Source organism: Corvus kubaryi, unplaced genomic scaffold (assembly GCF_017639235.1).
Source record: "Corvus kubaryi isolate FWS band 111438036 unplaced genomic scaffold, C.kubaryi_AGA036_p1.0 37361, whole genome shotgun sequence".
Lineage (NCBI taxonomy): Eukaryota > Metazoa > Chordata > Aves > Passeriformes > Corvidae > Corvus > Corvus kubaryi.
Genome location: NW_024581118.1, coordinates 3,348,324 through 3,362,234, shown reverse-complemented (window position 1 = coordinate 3,362,234; position 13,911 = coordinate 3,348,324). Strand labels below are relative to the sequence as shown.

General features: G+C 43.5%; 1 protein-coding gene across 8 annotated transcripts in view; it reads right to left on the bottom strand.

Moving 5' to 3' along the window:
• RABGAP1L (RAB GTPase activating protein 1 like) overlaps positions 1 to 13,911 on the bottom strand; it is a 236,765-nt gene that overhangs the window by 65,763 nt on the left and 157,091 nt on the right. The window contains exon 1 of one of the 8 annotated variants that reach the window (XM_042033882.1): positions 4,970 to 5,640. The exons of the other annotated variants lie outside the window; for them this stretch is intronic. Coding sequence (XP_041889816.1) covers positions 4,970 to 5,137 — 168 coding nt within the window. The 5' untranslated portion in view covers positions 5,138 to 5,640. Of the gene's footprint in view, positions 1 to 4,969; positions 5,641 to 13,911 lie in introns of those variants that run through there. 8 annotated transcript variants of the gene reach the window in all.

Below are 13,911 nucleotides of genomic sequence, written 5' to 3'. Positions count from 1 at the left end.
ACCACTTACCCAGAACTGCCAAGTCCACTGCTAAACCATGTTCCTAAGTGCCACGTCTGCACGTCTTTTGAATTCTTCCAGGGATGGTGACCCCACCACTTCCCCGGGCAGCCTGTTACAATACCTGATCACCATTTCACTGAAGAAATTTTTAGTAATATCCAATCTAATGGGTATTAGGAAAAGATTCAGTTTTGGTACCCAGCTCACAGAAATGGATCTCTCTTCCTTCGTTCTCAGCCGTGTTGGTAGCTGCCATCACTACACAATTCAGATTTCCCAGTTACGCTGCCAGTCTGCCTTCCTGGGATACTCCTGCACATCAGTCCTCTCCTCCTCCCTGGGCTGTGACAGCCTCTCCCAGACTCCTCTGAAAGGAGGTGCCAACACAGCATGGAGCCCACGTGCCAGGGAAGCCCCCTGTGTTGCCCTGGGGTGCTCAGCTTCCACCGTGCCAGAGCCGGGCACGCTCCAAGCCCGCCTGGATGGCGCCTGCTTCCAGCAGGTGGGAGGTGTTTGCAATCCACACTCCTGGACAGTTGCTCCTAGCACAAAACAAACACCAAACACACTTTCTGCCAAAGTCTGAGCATTTTTTTAGGATTTTTGTATGCTAACAATTTACTATCCGATAAGCAATAACAAATTGTTATCCAAATCTGAAGCATGGATTCTTCCTAGAGATCCTAACTAGACTTTTTTTTTTTAAACTTTGTATTTAATCTATTTTCCTTAAATTAACATAATGCATTGAGAGTTCTGGAATTCTTTTTAGAAATCAAAGGAGGGAAAAAACCTTCAAAAATGGTAATAATCAACCTCTGAATAACCCTGTGAACACTGATGCACCTACCCTTTACTTCTACAGCACATTTAAAAATAGGCAAAGAAATAAGCAAAAAAAAAAAAGACAGAGAGGCACACATCAGAAAATGGAAATTCTATGTAAAACACTTAAAATCAGATTTAATTTTCCTAGGCCTCTGCTTGAATCCTTGTTATAATACTATTTTTAACAGTTCCCAACAAATTACACTTAATAAACTGTAACTATTGACAAGTTCAACTTTTCAATGCTGAAAAATCTGTAGTCAATGAAAATCCCGTAAGATCATGGAAATAAAGAACTTCTCTAACAGAGTTTGCTGAACTAAGACTATAGTTATGAAAACTGCAAACATCACATTGTACAGGTTGGTTAAATGAGTGACAGAGCCCAGGCTCATCAGCTCCTTCTGCTTCACTGAGTATTTTAATTTCTTTAAAATCATCTGTTCATCAAAATACTAGTTTCACTATTAAAATCACATGAAAAAATGTGAAAAATAGAAATTTTGGCATCCCAAGATTCACATTTCTTGACATTTGGTGACTTTAATCAATAAATCATAAAGATGTCTCTGGAAACTTTTGGCAGCTGTTTGAGAGGCAGAGATTTGTAAATCCTTGGTTGAAGTCAGTCAAATCCTGAAACTCACCAACAGCTGATTTCTCAACAGCTGGTTTCTCTTACTAAACCATCTGTATATTTCAGAGCTATCATTAAGGTTTGGCAGGTGCATTGTATTTTTGAGCATTTGGAACTTCAGGAAAGTTTTTATTATTCTAGATGTTACTTCAAAACAAACATATTTTTGATTAAAATCTATTTTTAAACCCAGGCAAACAAGGAAACTCAGTCAGAACTATAACCCAACGGCTCAGTTTGCCCTCTAGGGTTTGATTAAATATGTTCTCAAATGTCCTTACCACATGAGTTAAGTATTTCAATATAGTCATAAAATTATCTTAAATGGATGAGTTGAAAATAAGGACAAGCCCTTTCCCGAAAGTATTGGCAAAGCTTTCAAATCTAAAGGTAACGTTTGGAAAAACAGTAAAAGTTCAAAAAGTAAGAACAGAATTTGAGAGACTTCAACAACGTTTTTTTGTTTTTTTTTTTTTTTTTTAGTAAATAATGTTCCTACTACTTTCCCCAAAATATGTAGGAAACTGTGATTAAGGCAAAGGGAAAAGCCTTGGTTTTTCTTTCTTTAATTTCTCTGTCTTCAATTACTAATTCTGCAGCCTCATTTATTAATGACCCTCTCAACCAAAACTCCTATTCCCACCTGGGAACTAACGCAGCACAAGAAATTTTGGATGAACCACACTGCACTTCCCTAATTTAGTTCTTCCTCCTTCATACAAACAGATAAAAATTACTAATTTCCACTGAATTTTAGGTATATGTTTACATTTCTGTAGAATGCCAGTGAGCATAAACCACCTGTTTTACACTTTAATAAACGTGGCAGAAATGAGGCCAAGAAGTTAAAGACTGAAAAGAACCTGGCCATGCCTTACTATCCAATTTGCTTCTGGAAAATTCAAAATGTTTGTAAGTATCCTCCAATTTTTCAGAACATAGTATTTATATACATAAATACATATAATAGAAAAGTATCTACTTGTGTTTAATGCCTGTAACACAGAGATGTGGTTTTAACTCCTTAGAAAAGGGACGCAGTATGAAATCAAGGTACACAAGCTGTTGATTCCTAACCCACACTGCAGTGCTGCGTGGTGCACAACTGCTCTGTGCTGCCCTTTAACATGAGCCACAGACCTGGCAGCTGCTCAATGGCTCAGAGGATGATCCCGACCTTCTGGGCTGGATAAACTCGGGCTCCAGGCCTGGGGAAGTGTGGTGGACAAAACTGTGTGCTGCAGTAACATCAGAACACACTTCTAGAGCAATACAACAAACAACTCCTTTGCTGGCATCTCTTCTGTCCAGCTATAATATCAAACACTTCTCTTCCTAAATAAAATCCATGCTCTCTGTAACACACTGGTACAAAAATGCTGTGGGAAAAAAAACACCTCTGGGTTTATGGGCCGAGAGTTCGGACCCACAAATACAGCACTGATCTTGTGCACACTCAGTGATATCCCTCTGCTCAACACCTCAACCCTGCCTTTCTTTGTAGCTCCAAACTTACGTGGCAAAGTTCATTCTGCCACATGAAGAACTGATGCAGGTGGGTAAGAAAATCTCCTGGCTTCACCCACTCTGGGTGTAAACCCCCCAGAACGGGTGCTGTTCTACCTGCCCAAAAGTGTGCTCAGGTGAGGAGGTGATCAGAATTTTTCTAAGACTGGCATAAAGGTTCTAGATTGTATTTACCACATAACACTGCAATGACACATACTCTACCCATCCCAGGCATTTATCCCCAAAAGCACAGCAGAGACAGAAGCTATGCACACTGGGAAACAAAAAAAAGTTCTGAATTTTATGAAACACTGATGTTTTGAAGGATATTCAGTTCTGATTAAAGTACAAATTCTTGGTCCTCAGAGACTTCTCATTTTTAACATATTATCAGAACACAGTCTCTCCTTTCTGAAAAGGGTGTGTGTCAAAAGGGATGCACGTCAGGAGAGGTATACTCAGCTAATAAAACCTGACAGGGAATCACATTGACTCCGCAAGTCAAGTCTCTCTCGTAACGCAAAGCCCTATTTGTATTATTTTGCCTTTTTCACACTCTTTCTTTCCTTTTTAATAAACATTACTACACCACTCAGCAAAGCCAAACTGCCTGGAAGATAAGGGATGTGAAATTGCCTGGTGTTCTCCACCTGGAGGGCCAGATACAAAGCCTGATTAAGGCAAGTGAAAAAGAGCAAGGTGGTTTTGTCTCTGCTTTCCTTATAGCTCATCACAGCACTATTCAGAGCGATTTGGCAGCCCTTGCCCAAGAAGCCAGCAGCAGGAGGAGTGTTTTGCTACACTGGGAGATAGCTGGAATAATGATAAGACACCCAACAGCTCAAGGCACGCATCATCAGGGACTGGACTCAATTCTACAAGTGACTCTAGATGCCCAAATCCAGCTGCACTGTAGTGACCGAGGAGTTTGTGGATTTTTGATTTTTATTTGGCATCTCCCAGTGCAGGGACACGGTGGTCCAACCCCCCACACTGTTTGTACTGTTTGAACAGGCTGTAACATGCAGAGCACATGGATTTCTGGGAATACTGCGGAGCTCCGAGACAGACTCAGCAGTAGGAAAACACTGCACAGGTCACTGTGTATAACCACAATACAGGTATGGGAATAAAGGAGAGGCACCACAGGAAATGAGGGGGATCAGGCAAGGACTGTCTTCCCACGGATCACACAAAAATGCCATTCTGGCGTGCCAGGCCATGCTCCGAGTGATGCTCTGAGCTGCAGCCAGGCGTGGTTACAACACCCTGAGCAGACCCAGACAGGACTAGGCACTGACTCCCGGATTTGCCATGGTTTTGTGGGTTTGAGGCTGCTTCGTACAGCAGGAGAAATGATAAAAGCGTGTTCTCTGTGCCACAACATGGCACACCAACTGCGGGCACCCCCCACACAGACAGAATCTGCTATGATGGATGAAAACACCCTTAACAATTTATTTCCCAGATCATTCTACACAGGTATTTTCAACTTTTTTACATACTGTCAACTGCCTTTTCAAAACCAAACACACAAACAGCCGAAAGCCACAATGCACCAACACAGCTTCATTTCTGATGAGTCTTTAAAGCCAGCCTGTGATGTCCAAAGTATAAAATCTGAAATGCTGAGCATTAATGCACTTTGCGTCAGTACCTAGAAGGTGACTGGGCACACTGCTTATCTGGAATCGTTATAGGACTGAGAACAAAAGCACTCAAGGATTTAGGGAAGATGTTTTTTTATAATTCAGCCCAGGTTGAGGATCCTTCAAGCTAGTAAAGGAGTGGCACTGGTCCCCATTAGCAGGACTAGTGTCCAGTCTCCCTGAGCTAACATGAGAAAGCAGGACTTGGTGCTTAGGAGATGGATTATGAGAAGCTGAGAAGAAAAAAATAAGAGCCCTCTCATCCCTCCTGGGGGCAGAGGCAGGGTTGGGAGGGAGAATGGCAAATTCCCAAGGAATTAATTTCATGAAAAGGTGATCTCACCGCAAGCAGCCGAGGCACAAAGAGGCGATGCCCCATGCCCAGAAGTTCCAGCACCCGACACGCGTATTCATTCACCAGCTTGCTCCTCTCATCGTGCATGTCCTGGGACTTCTTGGCAGGTGGGGTGAGCTTGGCAGCCGGGCTTTTGCAAGGTACCCCCTCTTCCATGAGCAGTAAGTAGTAAGTATCCAGAGTGAGAAGAACAGGCTTTGTGAACGGCAATTTCCGAAAGTGCAAGATTAGGAGAGCCAGCCTCCAGTCTCTGGAATGGGTTCGGATGGCTGCTCCAGCAACGCCCCTGAGCCTCTCAGGAGGAGAAAAGCATCTTTGCTAAGAATCGAGGAAAAATATGATCCACCGTGCTGGCTCAGACAGAGTCCGAAGGAGATTTGAAAAACAAACCAGAGAAAACATGGATCTAAAAATGCACATAAAAAGCAGGAAAATGGCAGAGAATGAGCACAGGGAAGCTGGGCTGGGAGCAAAGCAAGGGCGAGCTGTGGGGGCTCAGTGCCCGCGGGGGTGTGCGGGAGCCGGGTGCGGCGGCAGGAAGGGCAGCAGAGCCCGGGCAGTGGTGAGGCTGCACAGAGAAAAGGATGAGCTCATTGCAATCCCTGCTCCGTGACCAGCGCTGCCGCTCGCTGAGCATCAGACACGAAGGGGTGGGAAAGAGGGGGCTGGGAGCAGGAGGAGGAGAAAGAGGAGGAGGAGGAGGGGGTGCCTGGGCACCGGGAGCCTCTCGGGGGAGAATGCCGTAATAAGAAACCAATGGCGAGCGTGGACAGCCGGGCTCCCACCCTGCCACCCTCCATCAGTTCTCTGCTGGGCTTGGGCTGTTGAATCCCAGCCCACAGCGCATCAGCTGCATCCTTGTACGCTCCGCAGCTGGGAGGGACCGGCCTCCCAGCCCATACAATCACTTGTACATTCAGTCTGCTTCCGAATGATGAAACAAGACGCGGTGTAGGTAGGGCAGGACACCCTCCCCTCGCCAATGGCGACCGGAGAGGGGCCAGGCAATGGGGATGCGCAGGCGGCGAGCAGCAGCGCACGGCTCCGGAGAGCCCGGCAAGCCACAGCCCGCCTGTGCTGCACGAAATGAAGCCATTCAAAAAACCATCACTTCCAGCGCCGTGCTCTCAGGAGGCACTGCTAAATCCGGAGCCCATGGGCAGAGAGGGAATGATGTCAGCACATGCGTTTGAATGGATTCTAGAAAACTACTGCACATTTGTAAGGCAAATGCAATGATGTCACACCTGGAATTGCCTGGCCGTCACCCTGTGCAGGAAACAGCCCACGTGCCTCTGCCATCTGCTAAAGGCAGCCAGGCAGGTGCTGCTCCATGTCACAGGTCTGGATTTTAGAAAGCACGTCTTTATGCTCCTTCGTTTTTGATTTGCCTCATTATAGAATGGGGTATGTAACAGAACAACACCCATTTCCAATCGGAATGGACAGAAATATTCCACCTTTCCAACATAAAGTTTGTAATTTAAAACATTGTGAGTAGCTCTAAAAATCTAAACCACATTAATGGCAAACACTTCTGTAAATGTATATTTAAATTCTAAAAATCATTTGTCTAACATATCACAAAACCCCATATTTACTTAAAATACTAATACAAAGTAAATATCCATAGGATGGGGTCAATGATTTAAAATAAACATGTTAGTGAGTAGCTAAAATATTAAAATCATCCACATATTGTTGGCTTGAGGTGACACATGAAGGAGTTGGGAAAAGCGTTAAAGCAGGAGTCAGAGGTCAAAGGCAACACAAGGTGCCAAGTGAGGCCTCGAGGATGACGACACAGGATTGACTCAACTAAACCCCCCCAAATGTGCAGTAGTGAAGAGGCTGTTTACCACAGACGGTGCTCTGAAAGCTGATTTAATCCCCTCAGGCTGCAAACCATCATTTTGCAGATGGAAATCTGCAAAGGCTACTGCAATTCTGCCAGGCTGAGGTTCAGGTACTTGCTGAGGGCCTTGTGGACAGAAGCCATCCATGAGTCTCTTCAGGACAAAGAACCCACAACCAACACACATTTCATTCCAGTTTAAGACTGTAGCCAAGGCTGTGATGGGAACGCTCCCATTCTTTCCAAGCTCCATCCGCACGCAGCTCCAGAGATTGGGGTTTATTGTTGTGCCTGTGACCCTGCCCACAGGGAACACCCCAGCACCCAACCCACCACAGGTTACAGCCCCAGACCACGTGTTTGTAGGGAAAGGGTGTAAAGGAAAGGAAGCAGCTTTGCCTATTCCTGAATTCTATTTTAGACTCATGCTGGTAAGCGTGATATCCTAGAAACATCGGGTTCTGCTTCTAGATGTGAATGAAAGCTTTGCTTAAAACATTAAAAAGGACGAAATAAGAGCACTACAGCTGTGGGTGTTGGGAAGGAAGTTACAGAACTGATCAGGCACAGAGTCACCAGTGACTTGGGGGCAAAACAGGCAAGAGGATGGAAAATTCAGAGCACCAACAGTGTAGAAAGCCTTTAATTCTTTATTGTGTAAGTCAGACTTTAATCAGCTAATAGCTCTGATCCTTACAGAAATTCAGGTTCGGTTCATTTTGGGTAAGGTCTGGGCTTATGAAAAATGGAATTAACTGATTATTAAATAAAGTCTCTAAGTCTAAAAATCTGTAATAGGATCCAACAGTTAGAGGTTAAAACCAGATGAGTTGAGGTTATAAATGAGGAGCAAATTTTTAGGAATGAGGAAAATTAACTACAGGATTAGCTTCCCAAGAGATGTAGTCTACTACCATCATTATAGTTTTTACATCAGGCCTGGATTTTTTTTTAAAAGAGGTCGCAAATACAAAAATTTCCAAGGCTTGACCAAAAAATCTCCTTTATTATCAGCTGAAATCAACTGTTCCATGTTTTTCAGCAACTCCTTTCACACAGTGTAACAGTGAACCATCATTCAGATTTTTATGCTTCCTACCACTCTTATTTATTTCCACATTCTCACTGAACACTACACCTTATTTTTATCCATGTCTGACCAGGAATCGTGATTTTTCCCTTCGTGTATGCCACTGGATTACCGTCCCAAATTCTTCACAAAGGCCAGACTGAAGTGAGCCTAAAAACTAAAGACGGCCCAAAAGGTAGTAACTAAGTAACTGAGGCAGTGACTAGGATAGAACCTGAGGATAAACACATATTACTGGTGCTTTGACTTCCACGTCATGGACTCTCTGGTCTTTTAAGAGCAGTTAAATTCTGTTTCTGGCCTTCCTATCCATGAAATGCCTGTTCATTCACACGGTTCTGATGCAGTTCAGAGCTGCTCAGACTTACACAGCTGAGGCTCCCTGAACTCAGAAGAAACTAATGCCAAAATAGTCTCAAAGTAAATAAAACCATACAGGATATGACATGAAATTATCTATATTCTGTACCAAGATATCAAGGATCTTGACGAGCAGTCCATTACAACTCTCTGTATTTTAAAATATTAAATCTCTGTATTTTAGTGGCAAAAATGACTATGAAAAGCTAAATAGACTAAAACAGGAAGAAAAAAGAAAAAGTTATCTTTCAAGTCTGCTCCTGTAAAAGGATAAGACATCCAGCAGGATGAAATTTTGTGTAGTTTCAACAGCTCTGAAAATCCATGAGTGACATCACGGCCACCGTAAGAACTTCACCTCTTATCAGAAATTACTCTGTCCTTTCTGTTCTTCAGGGCTAATTACAACTGTGTAATCTGGATTTAGCAAAGAGAACACAGCAAACCAACTAATTTCCATGGCAGATTCCAGCAGTGATCCATGCTGGTTAGGCTGTTCTTAAATGGCTTGGAAAGAGGGTGAAGGATGAGATGACAGTGTCTGCAGATGCTCCTAAATTATTCAGGGATTTAAAACCAGGGGTTACAATAAAGAACTGCAGAAGGGTCATAAAAGACTGAGTGACTGGGCAAGAGAACAGCCAAGGAAAGTCAATGCAGATGAATCTAAATGGATGCACATGGAGAACAGCAGCAATTTTCCACATAAAGGATAGACTGTGAGCTGACAGTTGCTACTCAGGAACGAAGCTTGGGACTCACTGTGGAGAGTTCTATGGGAACATCAGATCAGTGCACAGTGGAGACCAACAAAATGCATCAGATGGTAGGAATTAACAGGAAGAGAACAGAGATCTAAACAGAGAACGCCATTGTTCTCCAGTGGAACTTCATGGGCGATTCCCCTCCAGTATCATGCATTACTCTGGTCCCCCCATCTCAAAAAGGAGGTAAGAGGGATGGAGAAGTATTTAGAGAGAATCTCCAAAGGAGGAGATAAAACCGGACTATGATTATTAAGCCTGGAAAATAGGAATTGATGAGGGATATGTAGACTTTGAAAGTCCTGAGTGGTGTGGAGAAAGTCAAGAGATACCATGTGTCCAAACTGCCTGATGACACAGAACCTTATGTGAAAGTCACAGGTGGCAGGTCCAAAGCAAACAAAATAATCATTGAACTGGGAAAGTCTCTGGGGCTACTCACTGACGTGTTCAAAAAGCCAACAAAAAAAGCCACCGAATAACAATCCGTGCAGAATTATTAAACACGAGATACCACTTCTTTCTCCTTCTTCTTCTCTCTTTTTCAAGACATAAATTGCCAGAGGCAAAAGAAAAGAGTATTAATGTCCTGTTCTTAGAAGTCTTTCCCCTGTATCTGCTGCTGGCAGTGAAACACTGGGGTAGACAGGCCAGTACAAGTCTGGGCTGGAATGACAATTTGGATGTTTTCATTCACTTCAATTACATACTTGGAGAAAATATTTTCCCACAGAATGCTAAGATTTGCTAGGTACATGAGATATCCACACTCTATTTAAATGATATTAAAAATAATAATAAACATCACAGTTTCAGTCAGAACTGTATGTAACCCTAAAAACACCATCTTCACTTTCCAACATGTAGAAATTACCAACACATGATATAACAGGAGGAGTCATTAATATCTGCATCAGGGTTCAGTGCTGCTAAAGAAATTCAGGTCAACAAATTTCATGTTATTTTCTCTGCTATCAGTCTTCTTTTTGAAAAGAGAGCATGTCTCCACCCTCAAAATTCAAAACTTGTGCTGAGCATTCACCTAACAGGAATAGAACTGATTTTAAGGGTGAGGAGGAGATCAAATGGGCTAAGAGAGTAACTAAGCAGGACAGGATGGATTTTCAAGACACAAATAAATGTGGAGTTTTAAAAATGGAAAACTGGTTATATTAATTCTGGAAAATCAGTGGTCTGGAAGTTGGATGATTCTGGACATTTTCAGGCACAGATGTCTCTTTCTAAAGAGAGCATCTCCAGCAAGTCACCCAGGACAGGTTTTTGGGATAGAGTGAGTGGGTCTAGGGGAAGAACTATTCAGCCCAGCAAAACTTAAAATTTAAGGACATCTTCTATTTAGGAACTAGAAATACAAAACCAGTTATCTGAGAGCCTCTGAAAGCCTGAATTTCTTGTGCTCTGCTCAATGCAGAAGGCCTTACAAGAGAATAGATGGTTCTGATCTCTAGCTCCAAAGAGCCAGGATCCTCCTCTCTTCCCTCAGCTCTTACCCTGGGACCAGCTACATGAAGAAGCTATAAAAAAGGGGGTATAAAACCCCCGACATCTCTTTTGCCTTGGATTCTAATGTGGACATTTCTGCTTTTTTCTTGAGAAGAGCCTTTTGAAAATGTAATGCAATTACAGAGTGGCTTAAACCAGCTCACCTAGAACCAAAGCCAGCTCTGGCTGGAAAGGAGCCCTGCTTGTCACTTCATCAACTACTGGCTGAAAGCAGCGCTGACTTAAAAATCAGTTCAGGCTCCTTGAGCCATTGCAAATGCAAGGAAAGAACAGAGCAAGAACCAACCAACCATATTAACTCTTTGACACAAGGCCTAAGTCACATTATCCACAGTCTTAGTGCACTTTTCATCTGATGCCTATCAAAAAATTGCAGTGATTGCCACAATTTCATTCCTGACTCAAAGACAATTGACATTTTTAATTATCTGCATTGGCAATACACGAGTTTTACCTAAAACAAGCACTGGTGCATCTTCACTGGCTTCAGAAGTTTAGCCAGTAAGACTACACAAAATTTCTGTAAGATATGGAAGAAGTTGATTGCTCAACTTAAGCTTCTTCTTCTATTGCTTGCTTTCAAAGGACAGATGAAACTGATTTCCTTACTTGCTGTGATGACTTGAACCCTTTGGGATTTTCCTTCTTCATCTCCTTAAAAGACAACACTACTTTTGAAACATTAATGCCCCAGGCTAGATTGAGGCAAGTGATAATTTCAGAAGCAGATGATAAAGGGAGGCACAATCCCAAGGGATGTCACACTGGTCACTTCAGTTTCCACTGGCAGCCACACATCCCTGAGGGAATGGGTAGAACTTCTCCAGGATCAGCAGGATCTAAGGTGCTCAAAAACAGATGACTGCTCTGACTACCTCTGCTTCTCACCAGCAGAAATTTTTGAATTGTGCCTTGAACACAGAATAAAATTTCAGATCTGATTTTAAAGTTCTGGTGCAAGCAGTAATTCAGGAGAGAACTGAGGGGCAAAATCTGAGAGGGGTGAGGTCAGATGTCTGCCCAAGGAAGAAAGAGTGAAAAAAGAAAATCTACAATTGATTGTGTGTTCCTTAAGAATTGAAATGTAAATGTATACAGAAGTACAGCACAATTTTATTGAAAATTTGTGCTCTTACACAAGTTCCCTTCTAAGGTGGGGAAACAGTATTTGTGGAACCTTCTGGTCAGTCAGGACTAGTATTTCACACAAGCATAAGAGCACAACACAGAGTTATCAGAACAAACAGATTCTTTAGAAATAAGGAAACACAACAGGAATACAGAACACGTGATGTGGCCTCTCTCAGAGATCCAGTCACCTCGGGAGGTGACGCAGAAGAGAATGGCCAAGATGCTCCGAGTTCAAGAACACTGAGAACACTGGGTTATTTAATAAACCATGTGAATGGTATCTGTCGTGGGTTCGGTTTGTAACCGGGCAGAAACACCAATTTAGTGTAGTGGTTTGGTCCAAAATACTCATTACTGTTTATCTTCTGTGAGATAAGAATTAGGAGAAATGCAAAGCAGGCACCAAACTTGAAAGACTATAACGAAGTTTATTAACAGACCTAAAAGAGGAAAAAAAAAAAATTATACCACCTTCAGAACTCTCCTCCTCCCCCCACCTTCCTCCCTTCTCCCATTGACAATGTGAAAAGACAACCCTTAAGATGTTCAGTCTGTTTACCACTTCCATAATAACCTTGTTTAGTCCATTTAGAAAGAGAAGTCTCTTCTTGCTCATGCTATGAATGAAAACATTATCACAACGAGACAGCCGCCCACTTCCAAATATCGTTCAGTCCATTTAGGAAGAGGAGTCTCTCTGCCTGCGTGTGAGTCCTTTCCCCCGACTTGCAGCTTTTCCCACAACTGCTTTCGAGGGTCCACTCTTGAAGTTTTTGGGGTACAATTTTAAGGTTGAGCCGTTCAGAAACAAAACCAGAGGCCCTTCTCCTTCCCTGGGAGCAAAGGGTCTTCATCATCTTCATCGTTAGGACTATCTCTGGGAGCATCTCTAGGGACTGAGGTTTTCTCCTTTCCCATTTGGAGCAAAAGTCCTCATCTGGTCCATCTCTAGGAACTGAGGTTTTCTCCTTTCCCGTTTGGAGCAAAAGTCCTCATCTGGTCCATCTCTCCTTGTCCAAACTTCTCATGAAATCACAGCTGCGGCAGCATCTGCCTATCTCAGCGCAGGTGCTTTTGCTCACGAGTTGAACACTCCACCCCCCAGATCTTCATGGAATTACAACGGGATACTCTGATATATCATAGCTTCACAACAGAATTTCAGTTTTAAGCATCTCCTCTTTCTCTTCCCTCAGGTTTTCAGCTCTTCACAGCAATAAAAAGGGTTACTCTCACCTCGGCCTTGCAGCTTTGCAGCTGGAATGTTGAATGTTTCTTACCGCAGTGGAGAGGGGGGAGAGCCGAGCCGCTCCGGCTGCCCACGGCAAGGCAGTGGGGGGGGTTCCACGGCTGGAACAGGTCCATGGCTCCAGGATGGCCGTGGCCCGGCCTGACCTGGCCCAAGCAGGGCCTGGCCGGGCCCGCTGGCCCCTGCACGAGGCCTGCAGCCACCTGTCCCAGCGCCGGAAACGAGAGAGAGCTTGGGGGGGAGTTTGTCTATTCTTAAGTGTGGATCACAGAGGTGATCACAACTTTAAGTGGCTCAGAGAATTGTCCATATTCAAACTGGCTGCTGATAGGTTCTATCAGTTCCCAGAGGAAACTGTAAGCACCCCTTAGCAAGGACATCCCTTCCGGGACTATGCTTGCCAACCTATGACAGTATCTATAAACACTTCAAGGTGATAAAGGCAAGTGTGAGTGGTGCTGGAAGGGGACTGTTTTAGCTGAAGGACAAAGCTGATGTAAGAGTAGCTGAGGGTAAAATGATCGGCAATAAATTTAGTCAGGACTAAGAGAAATGGCCTTCGACCAGCAACACTGAAAGCTGCTGCCACAGGTTCTGAAATAGATGCTGCATCACATAATGGCACAACAGAGCAGAGGAGCAGTTCTTCAGCCCAGGAGGTCCTTTTCAGTCCAGATACAGAATGAAATAAAGATAATAAATAACCCTCCTTATCCAAGGTAATTTTGACACATTGTCTTTTAAAATCTACATCTGCCATCCCTGCCATTGTAATTGGGATACTGCTCCCTGGTGTCTGGGACCCTGACTGACACAGAGAGCTTTGAGACTGAAAGGTGCCAGCAGAAATAACCAAGAAACACAACTGTCCTGTTTGTGCAATCCTCAGTTATCTCCTGATAACATGCAGAGAGGAGGAGTGTCAGAACTCCCAAGCCCCGCAGAAAATGCTGCTCA